The sequence below is a fragment of the Talpa europaea genome (assembly GCF_964194135.1).
Source record: "Talpa europaea genome assembly, chromosome: 8".
In the NCBI taxonomy this organism is placed as follows: domain Eukaryota; kingdom Metazoa; phylum Chordata; class Mammalia; order Eulipotyphla; family Talpidae; genus Talpa; species Talpa europaea.
The window spans coordinates 107,387,023-107,403,774 of NC_140075.1; the positions used below are offsets into that span (position 1 = coordinate 107,387,023).

Below are 16,752 nucleotides of genomic sequence, written 5' to 3' on the forward strand. Positions count from 1 at the left end.
TGAGTAAAGGAATACCCTACGGGTTTGTTAGTCATTTTTCCTTAGAAAGAGAAGAGGAAAAGAAAGAGGGTTTGCAGTGAGGATTAAAACTGATTTCATTTTTGATCAAAAATTTTACCCAATACCACAATTCAATGAAAAAATGACAAAACAACTCAATAAAAAAATGGGTAGGCTATTTGAACAAACACTGGATTGAATAAATGATAGAAGGGCCTCCCTGGTGGCGCAAGGGGTTAAGCACAGCTCTGTGAAGCTGTCCACAGCCTCTGCAGCTCGAGTTTGATCCCTGGCCAGGGAGCTGCCAAATGGCACAGCAGACCTCTCCTGTCTTTCCTGCTGTTCCCCTCAGTGTGTATTTCAGTCAGTCTGCCTGTTCTATTCCCCACTCTGTCTCTGGTGAATCCTCTCATCCTCTGCACCTCTGGCCTGTACCCCAGTTCTTGTATGCATAAATTAATAAATCTTTAAAAAAATGATGGAAATGGTTAATAAAAACATGAAAAAATGCTCAATATCATTAATAATCAGGGAAACACATAAAAATCCTGCAATGTGACTAGAATGAAAAAAACAGTGTCCTGCCCTGCTCACTGTGGAGCTCTACACTTCACTGGGGGGAACAGAAAATGGGACAACTATTTCGAGACACAGTTTGATGGTTTTCCTGCAAAATTAAACCTACAACGATGCTGTGACCCAGCAATTTTACTCCTTGACTGTCACACAAGAGAAATAAAAAGATGTGGCTGTCTGAGGGAGGGTGAGGCATGAGGGAACTTTCTAGATGATGAAAATATTCTAAGCCTGGGCTGGGGTAGGGTAACACACTTTTGTCAAAACTCATCAAATTGAACACTTAGAAACTGTGCCTACAATTGTATGTAAATTATACCTTAAAAAATAATCTTGACAGGATTACCTAGAAAGGCTTATATTCCCCATAGCTGTGAACTTCTGACACGCTGAGCAGAATCCCATCACAACTTGTCAGTCATCTAATAGTATGATCTTTTGACAATCATTAAGAGTCCAAAGGAAAACATGAAAGACATATTTTTCTCTAAACAAGGATGGACATGACCCTTGGATTTTCAAATGACTAATTGGATCAGGTCATAGAAAAAAAAATTTTTTTGAAGTTTATTTTTGTTGTTACGTGTAATGCAAACATAAGGATATTACAGAGATTTCTTCTTCTTAGGAGCTTCTTATAATAGTAAGTGGGACGATCATAATTTCATAATTTTCAATAGTAAGTTACATTTTTATTAAAGTGGGTTACATAATTTATACCTCAGAGAGCTCTGGTTATTATGGAAGGCATTGCATTTCAGTATGTTTTTTTCTTTGGTATTAGAAACACCAAGTGCTTCTCTTTCAAAATAATGTTAACGGAATACAAGATAACCAACAATTTTAGAAATATAAAAATGGAAAATGGGATTGTGTATCTTGATTAAAAATCAATAAGTAAAAATATTATTGAACTTCCACAGGAAATTAAAAAAGCTTCTAAAGAAAAGTTACTAGAGATTGGAAAATAGGGAATAGATTTTAATTTAGAGGGTGCACCTGCTTTAAATTAGATTCTTTTTTGAGAGATGACCTTGCTAAAAGGTGATAAAATGTGTAAGTTTGACTGTTTTTATTGACTGTACAGACAACAATGTTCTTCCACAAACACCCATATGAATTCTCCTTTGGGAGATTAATAACATTTTTGCTTATTTAGTTTGTCTTGGCTATCACATTTTTAATTTCAAAGAGATTTTTCTCCCACCCCCCGATTTGTTTAGATACTAGTTGACATATAACACTGTGTGAATTTAAGGCGTACAGTGTGATGCTTCGATATATGCATATTGTGAAATGATAACAGCAACAAAGCTAGTTAATATATCCATCGCCTCAGATAGTTACCATTTCTTCTTTTCTTTTTTGTGGTGGGGTCACTTAAGATCTACTCTTGGTGACCTTAAAGTACATGATACAGTATTATTAACGATAGTCACCTTACTGCGACTATAGTTTGATCCCCCAAACTTACTCATTTTATTAACTGGAAGTTTGTATTCTTCAACCAATATCGCTCCTTTTCCCTCACCCCTTACAATTTTCCTAGAAACCACCCATCTACTCTTTGAGTTTCACTCTTTTAGATTTCAAGTAGAAGAGAGATCATGCAGTATTTGTTGTTTCCTGTCTGACATTCCATTTAGCATAATGTCCTTAAGGCTCATTCCTGTTGTTGCAAACATGGCTGAATTTCTCATGGCTGAATAATATTCATATATATTATATAACACACATGCATATATATGTATTTATTACACATATTATACAATATATCTAATGTTTTATATATTTCTGTAATTGTCCATTCACTGTTGAACACTTAGGTTGTTTGCATGTCTTAGCTACTGTGAATAATACTGCAATGACATGGGGGTGCAGCTATTGATTCAAGACAGTATTTTCAGGGCCTCTCCTGGTGGTGCAGCGGTTGAGCACTGGGCTGCAAAGCTGCCCGCAGCCTCTGCAGTGCTGGTTCAATCCTCAGCCCCTGGTGAGGGTCCCACATGGTATGACAGATCTCTCCTGCCGCCTGTTGCTCCCCTCAGCAGTGTATTTCATCGGTCTGCCTGTTCTGTTCCCCGCTCTGTCTCTGGTGAATTCTCTCACCCTCCCGCGCTTCTGACTGTACCCAGTGCTTGTATAAATAAATAAATAAATCTTAAAAAAAAAAGGACAGTATTTTAATGTCCTTTGGATCTATACTTGGAGTGGAATTAATTGGATCATATGGTATATGTATTTTTGAATTTTTGAGGAACCTCCAGCCTGTCTTCCCTAGGCCTGTACGCTATGGTATAGTGAATATGCAACTTACCTTCCCACCAACAGTCCTCGGGCTTCCTTTTTCTCCCATCCTCACAGCATTGATCTTTTGCACTTTTGATAATAGCCTTTCTGTCAGGTCAGAAGAGGCAACTCATTGTGGCTTTGATTTGCATTTCCCTGATGATCAATGATGCTGAGCACTTTTTCATGTACCTGTTGTCCATGTGTGATATATTTGGAAAAACGTCTATTTGGGTTGTTTGCCCATTATTTGCAATTGAGTCATTTGAGTTCCTTACGTATTTTGGATATCATACCTTAACATTTCTATCATTTGCAAATATTTTCCCCTCTTTGGTAGATTGCCTTTTCATCTTATTGCTGATTTCCTTTGTTATAATTCTACTTGCTTATTTTTGCTTTTGTTACTTGTGCTTTTGGTGTCATATTAAGAACATCATTGCCAGGACCAGGGTCAGAGAACTTTTTCCTGATATCGTATTGTAGGAATCAGAGTTATTTCTCATTTTCTGAATATTCTTATATAAGATGTTATCTAAGGATATAAAAATCTTTCTGAGGCTATTTGTTATAATTTTTATAAAGCTTTCTTGTTCCTTGCATTGTCTCTATTCCTTGCAAGTTCTCTGGCTGCCCTAGTTTATGTTTTTCATGTCAACAGCTTTCCTCAAGGTCTGAGGATCCTTGGATGCTTGTTCACAGTTGTGAGGGAGGCTTGTGGGAGAAGTTGTTTGTGTGGTGCCTTTGGGAGACTATCAATGAAGATTCTTGTTGATCCTGTCAGCTTTCCCAAAACTCTGATCTCTGGCTAGCAGGGTACACATTTTGACAACAGTGTTCTGCAAGTTGAATAATAAGGGAGTTTTGGTCTTAAATTTTAGAATATAAACTCTCACAACAATCAGAACAGTGCTCACTTCTGCCCACAACTGTGCTATTATCTTTGAGCTTGGGTGATGATGTTTTTAAAAAAGATTTATTTATGGGCCTCCCTGGTGGCGCAGGCGGTTGAGCGCAGTGCTGTGAAGCGTCGGCAGCCTCTGCAGTGCCAGTTCTGTCCCCGCCGGCCTCAGACCAACCCATATGGCAAGCAGACCTCTCCTGTCTCTCCTGCTGCTCCCCTCAGCAGTGTATTTCATCAGTCTGCCTGTTCTGTTCCCCACTCTGTCTCTGGTGACTCCTCTCACCCTCCTGCGCATCTGGCCTGTAACCCTGTTCTTGTATAAATAAATTAAATCTTCAAAAAAAAAAAAGATTTATTTTTGCATAGAAGAACTGGGGTGTAGGCCAGAGGTTCTGGGGGTGAGAGGATTCACCAGAGACAGAGTGGGGAGCAGAATGGGCAGATGTACTGAAATACACTGCTGAGGGGAGCAGCAGGGGAAACAAGAGAGGTCTGTTGCACCATGTGGGTCAGCTCCCTGGCCAGGGATCGGACTTAGGCAGAGGTAATAGCACTGAACCTTACCCCTAGGCTACCAGGGAAGGCCCCTGGTGATGATATTTTAACATTAAAAAAACTCTGATCTTCTGGTGTGTGTAAGAAGTAATTGTTAGCCTTTACAGAGTGGGAAAGATGACCCGGGGCAACAGATGAAGTTTTTAAAGACATTCAACTTCTTGGTCACTGATACTCACACTGCAGTACACTAAAATTTAACTAATAACCTTGCTTAGGTGACTTCGATTAGCCTGCAAGTACTTAGCATGCAGCTCTTTCTTGGTCTTCTAAGGCACTTGTCACTTACTCTCTCTGTCATTGAGGATTTATGCATTTTAATCTGTGCTTGAGAACCAGTGCTTTTTTTCCCTCCTAAGTTACTGCCATTTTAATGTTGTTTAAGGAATGAGCAGGGAAAATCACTTTGATGGGGAAGGTTATCAGAATTCTCCATTCTATACATTCTTTAACATTTCCTAAAAATTCCAAAAAGTCTCAAATAGGTATCTAGCTTGATCTCTGCTGTAAATTTCACATCCGTAGATAGCACTGCCTGCTTGTTGAAACAGGTAACTCAAACTGCTCATCCCCACATAGTCCCTCCTCCCAGACTTCCTCATCTCAGGAAATGGTGCCTCTATTAGTCTAGCTACTCAGGCTAAAACCTTTGCAGTTGGCCTTGACTCTTCTTTTGTCTACTTCCCTAAATACATCTTGTTTGCATATCAGATTGGCTTTATCTTAAAAATGTAGTCAGAGTCTGACCATTTCTTATCACCCCACTGTTTCTACCTGGCTTAAGCTGCTATTATCTCATGCCTATGTGATTTTGAGATACTCCTAAGTGGTCCTCCTGCTTCCATACTTGACCCTCTACAGTGTGTTCACAACACAACATACAGAGAGATCCTGTAAAAACAAGTGTGATCACAGCACTTCTAAGCCCAAAAGGATCCAATAGCTTCCCCTCTGAGAGAAAAATCAAAGACCTTATAGTGACTTCTAAGGCCATCAAAAATTATTATTTCCCACGCCATTATCTTTTTGACTGTAACTTTTATTTTGTCCCCCTTTTAGCTTACCTTGTTTGAGCTATAATAGCATCCTGCTGTTCCTCAGCCATTCTAAGTATATTCTCATATGGAGGTCTTTGCACTTTTCTAGAATGTTCTTCCTTTAGATAGTCACAGGACTTGTTCCTTTATTATTTTCCCTATTGACACCTCCTTTTAAAAAAATTTTTATTTATACAAGAACTGGGGTACAGGCCAGAGAGCGGGAGGGTAAGAGGACTCACCAGAGACAGAATGGGGAGCAAAACAGGCAGATGGACCGAAAACACTGCTGAAGGGAGCAGCGGGCGAAACAGGAGAGGTCTGCTGCACCATGTGGGCATCTTCCTGGCCAGCCAGGAATCGAACCCATGCTGCAGAAGCTGTAGACAGCTTCACAGTGCTGCGCTCAACCTGCTGCGCCACTGGGGAGGCCCCCAATTGACAACTTCTTGATGAGGATTTCCCTGACCACCCTTCAAACAGTGACCTTTCCTCTATTGAAAATTCCTACTGAAGCATCCCAAGGTAAGCAAATATTCTTCAATATTTCTTCTTGCTTTGAATGGATTGTTTCATGCTTCTCATAGGGTGCTGTACTCCTCTTTGGCAAGGACTTGACTAGATACTTAATGATGAGATTCTAAATTAAGGTAAAACCAAGGATATGGAGAGACAGAACTGATAAAGAGGTGCGAGGAAGGTAGAATGGACAGAACTTGATTACTGATTGGATGTGGAGGTATAAATCAGAGGAAATGCATGAATAGTTATTATTTCCATGTTGTTTTAAGAAATGTTGACATCTCATTCTCCCTAATGACTATGCGTTCTTGCAGATGATCAAGCGATCAGTGATTCTCTGCCTTCTTTGTGCCAGCCACTGTGGAATGTATATACAGTCTCCGCAAAGACTAGAGTACCTTCCTACTATTTGTAAATCTCGTGTCTCAGAATATTGCAAAAGAGCTGCTCAGAAATGTCTTTTTCTTTATGAATGTCCACACTAAGGTGACTGCCTGATTAGTGTTGGTCTTCTGAGTCTCAAAGCACAGGACTTTCTTCCAAGAGGTAGACTGTACAGGGCCTCCCCTGGTGGCACAGCAGTTGAGCGCTGGACTGCGAAGCTGCCTGCAGCCTCTGCAGTGCCGGTTCGATCCCTGGCCACTGGTGAGGGTCCCACATGGCGTGGCAGACCTCTCCTGTCTCACCCACTGCTCCCCGCAGCAGTGTATTTTGTCAGTCTGCCTGTTCTGTTCCCCGCTCTGGCTCTGGTGAATTCTCTCACCCTCCCGTACTTCTGACTGTACCCAGTGCTTGTATAAATGAATAAAATAAATCTTAAAAAAAAATTGTAAAAAAAAAAGAAAAAGATGTAGCCTGTACAGCTGGGCAAAGAGTACTAGCAGAAGCCTTTAGCAAGGACAGTAACATGCGCAGCAATGACCACTAGCTGCTCCTTTTAATGCCCCCCTTTCCAATTAAAAAAAAACAAACAAACCAGCAACACGTTCTTTGATGTGTTACTTACAGCAAGGTGGGTCCATTGTAAACTCCTCCAAATGCACTTTTGTCAATATCTGTCAGATGTTTATTCTTGTTCAGGTAACTAAGGAAAGAGAGAGAGAGAGAGAGAGAATGGATGAGGTTGAGCAAATTAATACAAAATGAACGGTGACCCTATTAACTGTTTTTTTTAAAGAATTATTCCTTTATTGCAAGATTTTTATTTTATTTATTTTTGTGTAGAAAAACTGAGGTCTGCTGCACCGTGTGGGTTAGCTCCCTGGCTGAGGATCGAACTCGGGGCCACAGTGGTGATCGTGCTGAGTCTTAAACCCTAGGCCACCAGGGAGATCCTCTATTAGTCGGATTTTAAGAATTTAGAAAACATCTTACCTTCTTTTGCCTTAAGCATTCAAAACATGCTGGGTTTCAATTGTGCAAGGTTTATACACATTAATCACTGTGGAAATCTTTGAATGTGAGTATGCTTGTGATACACCTGGCACATCTATATTTCGAGAAAGATGCCTATTCCCTATTTACTTGGACAGTAGTAATTGTATTTTTCAATACTCTTCAACACCAACAGATTTAAATTTTGCTTCTTACTAAATGCCTCATTTACCTTTGAAAACTGGGCTTAAGTCAGGAATGAAATGAATGTGGTGAAGGTGATGAGTGGTGAGAGGGATTGTCAGAGGTTCAAAATGTTTTCTTTGGGGTCCACGTATAGGATGCCCATTTAATTTTGAATTTCAGATGATTAATAATATTTTAGTGTAAGCATACTCCACACAAGTTTTGGAAATATTCTTATATTAACAAGTGATTTGTGGCTCATCTGAAATTAAAATTTAATTGGTGACCTGCATTTTCATTTACGTTTGTGGGGGCAGGTCATGCAGATAACATTACTGCAGGTCACTTTCCTGATAGGGTTTTGATGGGCACACTGACCTCTCCATTTTGAAAACACATTGGGCACTTGAGGGTAAAATACTTTTGAAGCAATTTAAGTCACAAAGTGATTCTCGAACATAAAATTACCTCTAAATGGATAAAAGCTTTCAAGGATTTTGAAACTGGCTCCCTCTGTCCCCCACCCCAGATTTTTAAGAGAACAAGATTATCTAAAAAGAAGCAGTGTACATGTATATTCTTGATGTAAATGGTCTCCATTTATGTATGCTTACATAGCCTAGTCAAACTGAAGAATTAGTGAGTGACCACGTATTAATGCGATGTGGATACAGCGGGGAACTTAGGAGGTCTGCTTAGATAAGGGTAATGCCCCTGTTCTGTTTATGCTGTTTGTGCTTCATGATGGAACATTCTTCAGGATAATTGTTAACCATAGTGTGACTTGAAGACTTTGGGTCAGAGGATTCCTGTTCTAGAGTCCTCACATAGAAGTATTCCCTGGGCTAATTGGCTGACCCTCTCTTTCTCTAGACTGAAGAGAAAAGAGGTCAGGTGGCTTCATTTGTGGCTAGCTGAGGAGGAGGGACAGCCTCTTTGCAGCTGAACAAAGGCAGGAACAAACTGAGCTTTTACTAGATTCCTGCCCTCAGCTGCTCCTGGTCCAGAGCTCAGCTCTTCTCCAGTCCTCTGCAGAGGATAGAACTTACTTAGAAAAAGAGAAAGCAACCTGAGATCAAGAGATGGGTCTTCAGTGGAGCAGCTGGGGAAAGAAGAGAGTTACCAACCACCAATGAAGACTTCCTTTTCTGGGCAGGGTGAGGGATTAACCAAATGACAAGGAAGTAGCTGGACTTCACAAAGTGAGGCCGCATAAATTGGTGCAGTCTTTGTGATTTTTTTCCATTTCTTCCTCAAGCTGAGGTGGTGAACTGCTGGATCTAAAGTAGTCATCCTCATTGCACCCTTTCGTTCTCTCTTGGTATTGCTCCTCTGTAATTATCTCTTTTTTTTTGAGATTTATTTGTTTATGCATCCAAGAGCTGGGGTGCAGGCCAGAGATGTGGGGGGTGAAAAGATTCACCAGAGAAAGAGTGGGGAGTGGAACAGGCAGATCTACTGAAATACACTGCTGAGGGAACCAGCAGGTGAGACAGGAGAGGTCTGCTGCGCCATGTGGGTCACCTTCTTGGCAGGGGATGGAACTCATGCTGCAGTGGCTGTGGATAACTTCATAATGCTGCGTCTTAACCCCTTGCGCCACCAGGGAAGCCCCTCTATAATTATCTTATTCACCTGTTCATCTTTGGTGCCCCCAACCAGAATATAAGCTGTCTGTCTTATTCATTTGCTGAATGAATATGTAAATGAGTGAGTTAAAAAATCAATGTGCCTTTCCTCTCCAACAGTGAGGTGTGTTACACTAAGCTCTTAAGGAGTATATGTGACAGCTCTAAGGGAAAAAAAATATGGAGAATGAAAGAAGACTCAGCATTTGGCCAATTGTCTTTCTGGCCAGTTGTCATTTGGCAGTGACAAGGCAGCAGGCTTACAAATGCCACAAGTGCACACAGCCCAGATGTGGGCCCAGGTAGTGGCTGAGCACCGAGCTTCCAGGCCATCATTGAGTCTGAAATGGAGAACACCAATAATCTTGTATTTCTACAAAGACCCAACTGAGAAGCTAAAGCAGCCAATATGAGTCTTCTGGATGAATGACTACCTCCTAAGGCTCTCACTCACAGGCTTCATTTTATCATTGTTTGACTCTCCTTCAACCCACAATTCCCTTGGTCCAGTGATGGAGTTGGCAAGCGCTACCTTGGAGGAAACATCTGGAGAGAAAATTTTGATCAGCATGATTTTGTAAAAGGACAAGGATACGTGCCACACTGGCTTGTGTCTCTTGTATTCTTTGGCCCATGCAGCTTGCAGATCATGCTCTTCCCAGGCTGGTGAATGTCAAGCAAGGTCTGGTGAGCTCATCTCAGTTCTTCCTCTCCACTCCCAACTGCTGCAATGATCTGCTTGCTCTAATCATTAGAAATTATTGTAAAACTAAGTAATTGCTTGTCCAACTCTGCAGTGTTTTCATCTGATATTCAATACTTCCCCAAGGATAAAAAGGCTGGTTCAGACACGTTGCAGTTTACCCGAAATGCTGCAGAAGATTTCAAACTGGGAAAGGCAGCCAGAGTCTAGAGGGGAGAAGGAGTTTGGAGAGAGGGAGCAGCCAACGTGAATAGAGATGAACCAAGTCTTGAGGGGGGCTGCCTTCTCTGAAACCAACATGGCTGTTTGGGCCCTTTATGTATTAGAGGTAATTAAGTGCTTAAAAATGAAGTGTCATCCTGTTTTTAGCACTTTGGTTGCTTTATTTAGCTTTTAAACTTGGGTTCAGATTTTTCATCTTATCTGCCATCTGATAAAGAGGAGCAGTTGGGAAATACATCTGTTAAAACTTTAATATTCAACAAGAAATGCTACCCTCTATCCCGTCTATCACATAATGTTTACTGGGAATGTCAGTCTAGTTAAACTGACTGCTTGACTGTGACTCATCCTGATTACTCTAGAATCCATGTTCTGTTAACTGACTTGAGTAAATCAATGTCAAACCTTGGGGGGCTCTATGGGTAACATATCCCAGAAATTATTATTTTATAGGTGTGTGTATGTTTAATAATTTGCACTATTTCAAGGACAAGATGAATATAAATGAATTTAAAAGAGTGTAGAAAGTTTTGTTTTTAGAGGTAAAAGGAAAGACATTTTGAAAGTCAGGAGTTTGAAATATAAATGCTGGGAAGGGCTTAAGAGAAAATAATTCTTATTTCATTTTAAAAAATGATATATCTGTGTGTGTTCAGTTTTTTTCACTGTTTAGAGGATTTATACATTTTTGAGAAAGTCTTGGAATAATGAAGTTCTTCTTGAAAACATATGTCATATTTTTCATGTGGTAGCAGAGGAGTTAATAAACCCTGCCTTGATTCCAATAGTGTGTATCTTACTGTTAAGGAAGAAAAATGTATTCAGAAAAATGAAGAGGATCAGGAATGAGTTGAGGAAGAAATTTCAGCTGACAAATTCAGCATTAGACAAACTCAGTATTAAAGGCAGCTCACACTTCTCCCTATTTACCTCACTCTTGGCACATGCTGGATGAATAAATCCCCCCTAGAAAAAGGTATCTCCTATAATATGTTTACATGAGGAAGTGATCTGAAAGCTTGTTCTCTGGGGGAGTTTAAGGGTACATTTCAGCTCCTAGATGGAATTTCAGCCTGTGCCTCATAATCCCTTTAGAGGCAAGTTGCACTGGCACCTGTTTATGCTGTGGGACTTTCATGGGAACACTTGTGCAGGGGAACCTGGTTCCCCCTCCTTGGCCCCCACAGCAGTGGTTATTTTCAAAATTAAAGGGAATCCCTGCCCAGCCCTCATTGCTGGCGGAAATCAGGACACCTGTTTCTAAACAGTAACAGGTGAGCAAATTCTCAAGGTTTCCATAGGCAGAGGTAACAGCCAGTGTGGCAGCATATCCTACAAGCTGTTCAAATGCTTGCCCCATGAGAAATAATAGCCTGCTTAATCTCATAATCTGCTCTAAGGTCAGCTTTTCTCAAAGCTCCAGCTGTGGCGCTTTGCTTTTAATGAGTCGATGTGACGCTAATTAGCACATGAGTGATGTTGACTCTTCGGTGATTAGCGTCCAGTGTGTTCTTAGCACATCAAAATGTAATTTTTCTCCCCTGCCTAAATGTTTACTGTAAGATAGTACTTAGTTCCTGGACAATACAATCCAGACACTTAGACACTGAGAACAGCAACAGATCCACACACCAAATTGTGTAGAAAGAGATGACAAAGAGGTTCCAAAGAATGAACACGACTTGTGAACGACAGCAGTTCAACGTCTGTTGAGCAAGGGATGCTTGCATTATTACTAATTTCTCAGCTGAGTGATGACAATGTGCTTGGGTCCATCTGAAATCATAGGACTTTGTGCTTTGACACATCTGCCATCATTTTCATGAACTTTTAACTAATTACCCAACTGATGCTGAAGCATCAGTGCTGTTTCTCAGAATGGAATTGATTCAATGTGGCTGCAATCCTATACTTGAGTTACAATTAAAAAAATGAGTCTAAATGAGGTCAAATATGCTCTTTTCAGTAAATTAGTGTGAGGTAGATGACTGGGGAATAATGGCTGTTTTGGATAGCACGTTCTTTAAATTATAACATAAAGACATTTGAACATATTTCTGGAGAATTTATGAAATTGCTAACATGCTATGTGCTACCCTTGAACAAAAATAGGATGATTATGGGATATTTATAAATTTACATTAGTTTAAAATCACAATTCACATTGAAACAGAGTCAACAGCCCCATTAAAATCACAAAGTGAATACTGTTTTATTATTACTATGAAAACTTGACCTGTTTTCTCCATTTATACCTCAAACCTGTCTTCCTGTAGTTCCAGGTCTCCTTACAAGATGATCACCTTGATTTTACCTTGGGTTTACATGAAGTGCTTAAATCTAGGGGAAAACAATAAATCTACATCAGCTAGGAATCAGAAACTTAGGGCAGAGGATGAATAGATGGAACTTTGTTTTAAAGCAGAAGCAGAGTTTCAAGTTTGGTTTCCAAATACTGATTGGAAAAAAAAATCCTTGTTTTCTATTATGATTGGATTGGAACTTTCAAAACCCAAAATATTTTTACCCAGATCCTTATCTTTATTCCGTGCTTGGCTTTCAATCTTTATCAGGAATTAGAAGACCATATATTTCATCTCGCAATGCTCATCCTCATTGAATACCTTCATTTAGACCAGAGGTTCACAAACAGTGACCATTTGGTCAAATCTTGCCTGCCACCTGCGTTTTTGTAAATTAAGTTTTATTGAAACACAGTCAAGCTCACTTGTTTATATATTGTCTGTGGCTGCTTTCACACTTTGAGGGTGAAGTTGAGTAGCTGCGACTGAAATCATAGATTCATAGAGTCCAGAATATTTGCTGTCTGGCTCTCCCCCCCCCCCAAATTTTCTGATCGGTAACCTAAACTTTTAAAAACAAAAACCAAATGATTCTCAGTTAGGAAATATTATTTGTTAAAGTCTTCCAAATAACTTTAATATTTTATATTAATTGTCAAGAAAGTATGGCAAAGATGGTGCACCGATTTCTTTCCTATATTTCAAGAGAGTTACAGTGACTAGAATGGACTGTAATTCAGGAAAACAGTGAATAAAACCATTGTCTCCAACATAATGACTGTCATTAGCCAAACTTCTCACAGAGCCCAGGGTATTGTCTGAGGAGAAAGTTGGCAGAGAGGTACAGAGAGTCTTCCTCACTAGAATGTCTTCATAGGTCTAATTTCAGAAGACCATAAAGTGATCTAAAAATCATATTAGCTCTTAGATTCACCACCAGCCACCTCTAGGTACATTTACCTGATTCCCAACAAGATGGTATATCTGAATATATATTCTTGATTATCATTCCCCAAAAAGTGTTCTCTGGAACAGCACTCCAAAGAGATGCCCCTGGAGCCAAGAGCTCCCTGGGAAACCTTACATAGTATTTCCCTCTCTTGGATACTAGTAATTCAGATTGTTATTTTGAAAGACCAGAGAAGTGCACCTGAACATATAGTTTATAAGGTCATTAATAACTTTAAAAATAATATCCATTAATTTACCATGGAGAGAGGGTTCAAGGAACATAATTTAGGAAATGCTTGCCTCCCCTTCTCCAGCTCCCCCTATTCCCTCTCTAACTACAAAAACTGGGGGAAAGCTGGAACAGAAATTATTGTTCCCTTGTTATTTTTTTTTCACCTTTTCAATAGAAAATTAACTCCTTTAGTACTCTGCAGCTGATTTTACAGCCAAAGCCATAAAATAATAGGCTTCTAGTGAGAAAGGCTTACAGTGAGATCCGCTTAGTACAGACAACTCTCCTGATTACAGAATACTCATTTTGGAACTCTTAAAGACTGTGGAATATTCGAAACATTACCAAGAAGCCAGTGATAACAGGCCTGAGATGTTTTGATGCAAATAGTTAGCATACATGTCCTAACCTCAACCCCAGTTAACTGAATGTAATAACATGCCAGGGGTTTCATCAGGGGCAGCCCACTCATACTTCATTTGGAAGCCCACCGAGTTGGTGAGCTTGCTGCATTGGAAAAGCCAAGTTCTTACTGGCTAATGATGCTGTTGCTTGTTGTCTTTGTCTGTCTTCACTACCTATGTCAGGGCATACTATTATAGATAGAAACTGGGGAAACTTCTACTGGTTGAGCCTTGAGTTTTGAATTGCCTTCTTTCTATCACTTGAGTCTACTCTTCCTGGTTGGAAGCTTCTGTATTTCATGCCTTTAATTGGCTGAGCAATGAAAGTAGGCATTCAATAAATGTTAAAAAATATATGAAGGATTGGGTGAGATTTGTATGATAAAATTAAGATGGAAGTAGCATTTTAATACTGTAAATAAAGTTCATGAATAAGTACACATATCTATTAAATCTTTTTTAGACATTTCCTATAATTATGTGCTTTGAAAAAAATTACTAAAATCAAGTTGAATGAAGCCACAATCATACTTCTCCATTTGATAAAGACTTCTGGGAACTCCAAAAGCCTGGCAAAGAATGAGAACCCGCTTTAAATAACTGAGAAAACCATGTTTAAGTATCATGACTTTGAAACTTACTAGCATCTATCTTTTAAAAATAGAATCATACTAACCCACCATCTAACCCCCAAACAAGAATAATACCACTTAATTTGTGTGTGTGTGTGTGTGTGTGTGTGTGTGTGTGTGAACAAACCAGCACCAGCACCTGGGAGCTTGTTAGCTCGCTTCAGATCTACCGAATCAGAATCTGCTTATTTTTTTTTTCACCATTGAGGTAACATTGGCTTACAATACTGTATATGATTTAGGGGAATAGGTTTCCACCTATAGGTTCCCAACTCTTTAGCCCACACCCACCGCCAAAGCCCCCATAGTCCCCCACCATAATCTATCAAGCCCTCTCCCTACTCTGTCCCCTTTGACAATTTCCCCCCTCTCGTAGTTTCAATTCTGCAGTCATTTTTCAGGATTTGTGTTGATTTAGTTTTGTCTGTTCCTTGGTTTTATTTCTTTGTCGTCCACTTATGAGTGAAATCATCCACTATTCATCTTTTTAAAGCAAGATCCCCCAGATGGTTTATATGTTCAATAACGTTCGAGAAGCACTGTAAAACACAACAGATCTAGAACTATAGGTGTTCAAATTTTGCAATGACTATGTCTGGAATTAAAAATAGCTATATAGAAAATGTTCAAAGAAAAAAGATGGAATCACAAAAATGAGAAAGCCAGCAGTAATCAGAAATGGGCAGGTAAATTTTAGAAAAAACAAATAGAATTGCTAGAGTTGAAAAAATATATTTAAAAAGTATTCAGTGAGGTGTCATAAAACAAATAAGATACAAAAATTGGTTGTCGCTTCAGCTGACTCTCATTCATGGTGAGTTTTTTTTTTTCCTCTCCAATGTATGATTTTTGACTGTGAGTTCATATTTGATTTATCCTAATCTCAAAAAAAAAAAAAAAATCTGGGAGCCTGCAATGGGATTTTTTCCTCTGTGAAGCTTTGTTTTTCATTCCTCAGGAGTCAGGAGGTAGGACCCTGGTGCTCCACTCTTGATTTGTAGAGTTCTCTGGCTGCATCCAGGTGGCACAGGATTCCCTTGCTTCCCCTGCCTTCTCATGCATCTCAGCCTAATCTTCTGGCACACTGAAGTTGGCAGCTGCCAGAAGGGAACGCCACCCTCTGTGAGCACTTAATACTTGGATTTCAGCTCCTGGCTTCCTAGATTACTTTGTTCCCCTCTTTTAGAGCTATAACATAAAATGCATTTTTTAAAAATGTATGATCTAGTTGTTTTGTAGAGGGAGGGCTCTCAAAACTAGCTGGCCACCACATTTGGGAGGCAACTCTACTAAAGCTATTGTTCATTTATTAGATATTAGGTTACAAACACCAATATGATAGAACCAGTCCACAAACCCTTGGAAATGAAGAATGCCATGGCATAGGTGTGGGGACACGAACTAGGAAAGTCTGACAAGTTACAATAATCATCGTTCTGCCCACACCCAGTTCTAGCTATTATTTTGCAGGAAGGCAAAGGTGGCTATGGCTTTTCAGCTATTTTTGAGTGGATCAAGTATAAACTGATACCTCTCCTGAAAACCAAAGAAAAAAACAAATTGGAAATCTTATTTTTCTGAATAGCTTTGGACTTAATGACAGACCCCCCCTTTGCTTCATGTACACAGTAAATAAAAATTCACACACACACACACGCTGTATGATAACTCAAGGGGCCACCATGGTTTTCCATTTTCTCAGGATAAGAACTTTGGGATTTAGAGTTGGCATCACTGTAAGTGTCCACTACAATGGGCATTTGCCATGTTCCTTAAACATCAATCCCTAGTTTTGGACATTTTGGGGTTGGGGGATGTTCTATAGTGGAATTCTGTCCCATTGTATGGTGGGTCCTTCTTGGGAGTGGGAATATGGGAGAGGAGAAGAAGTTTCCTGGACTTCCCTCGACTTACACAGCATCCAGCTTTGTCCCGTTGAAAGCGTGTCCTTGGACTGAAGTAAAGCCATTGTTGTAGAGTTTCCTACAATCAACAGAGAGAGGAGAAGTCAGTGACCTAGGAGAGGTGGTGCTGGCAAATTCTGAAGGTTGGGCTTCAATATCAGAAATGTGGATGGCACGTCTCCAGTCCCACAGGAAAACTTTATAAAATGTCTTGTTTGGGACATTTGATATTTTCCAGTTTAAATCCCCAGGCTCCAGACTTAGCTTCTAATGACTTGAAGCTGTTTTGCTGAAGTAGATTCACTTCGAGGAACAGATTTTCCACTATTA

General features: G+C 39.8%; 1 protein-coding gene across 1 annotated transcript in view; it reads right to left on the bottom strand.

The window, feature by feature from the left end:
* TSHR (thyroid stimulating hormone receptor) overlaps nt 1–16,752 on the bottom strand; it is a gene marked incomplete at both ends in the record, with an annotated part of 126,731 nt that overhangs the window by 20,798 nt on the left and 89,181 nt on the right. Inside the window, 2 exons of the mRNA XM_084240791.1 lie at nt 6,890–6,967; nt 16,433–16,501. Coding sequence (XP_084096917.1) covers nt 6,890–6,967; nt 16,433–16,501 — 147 coding nt within the window. The remainder of the gene's footprint in view (nt 1–6,889; nt 6,968–16,432; nt 16,502–16,752) is intronic.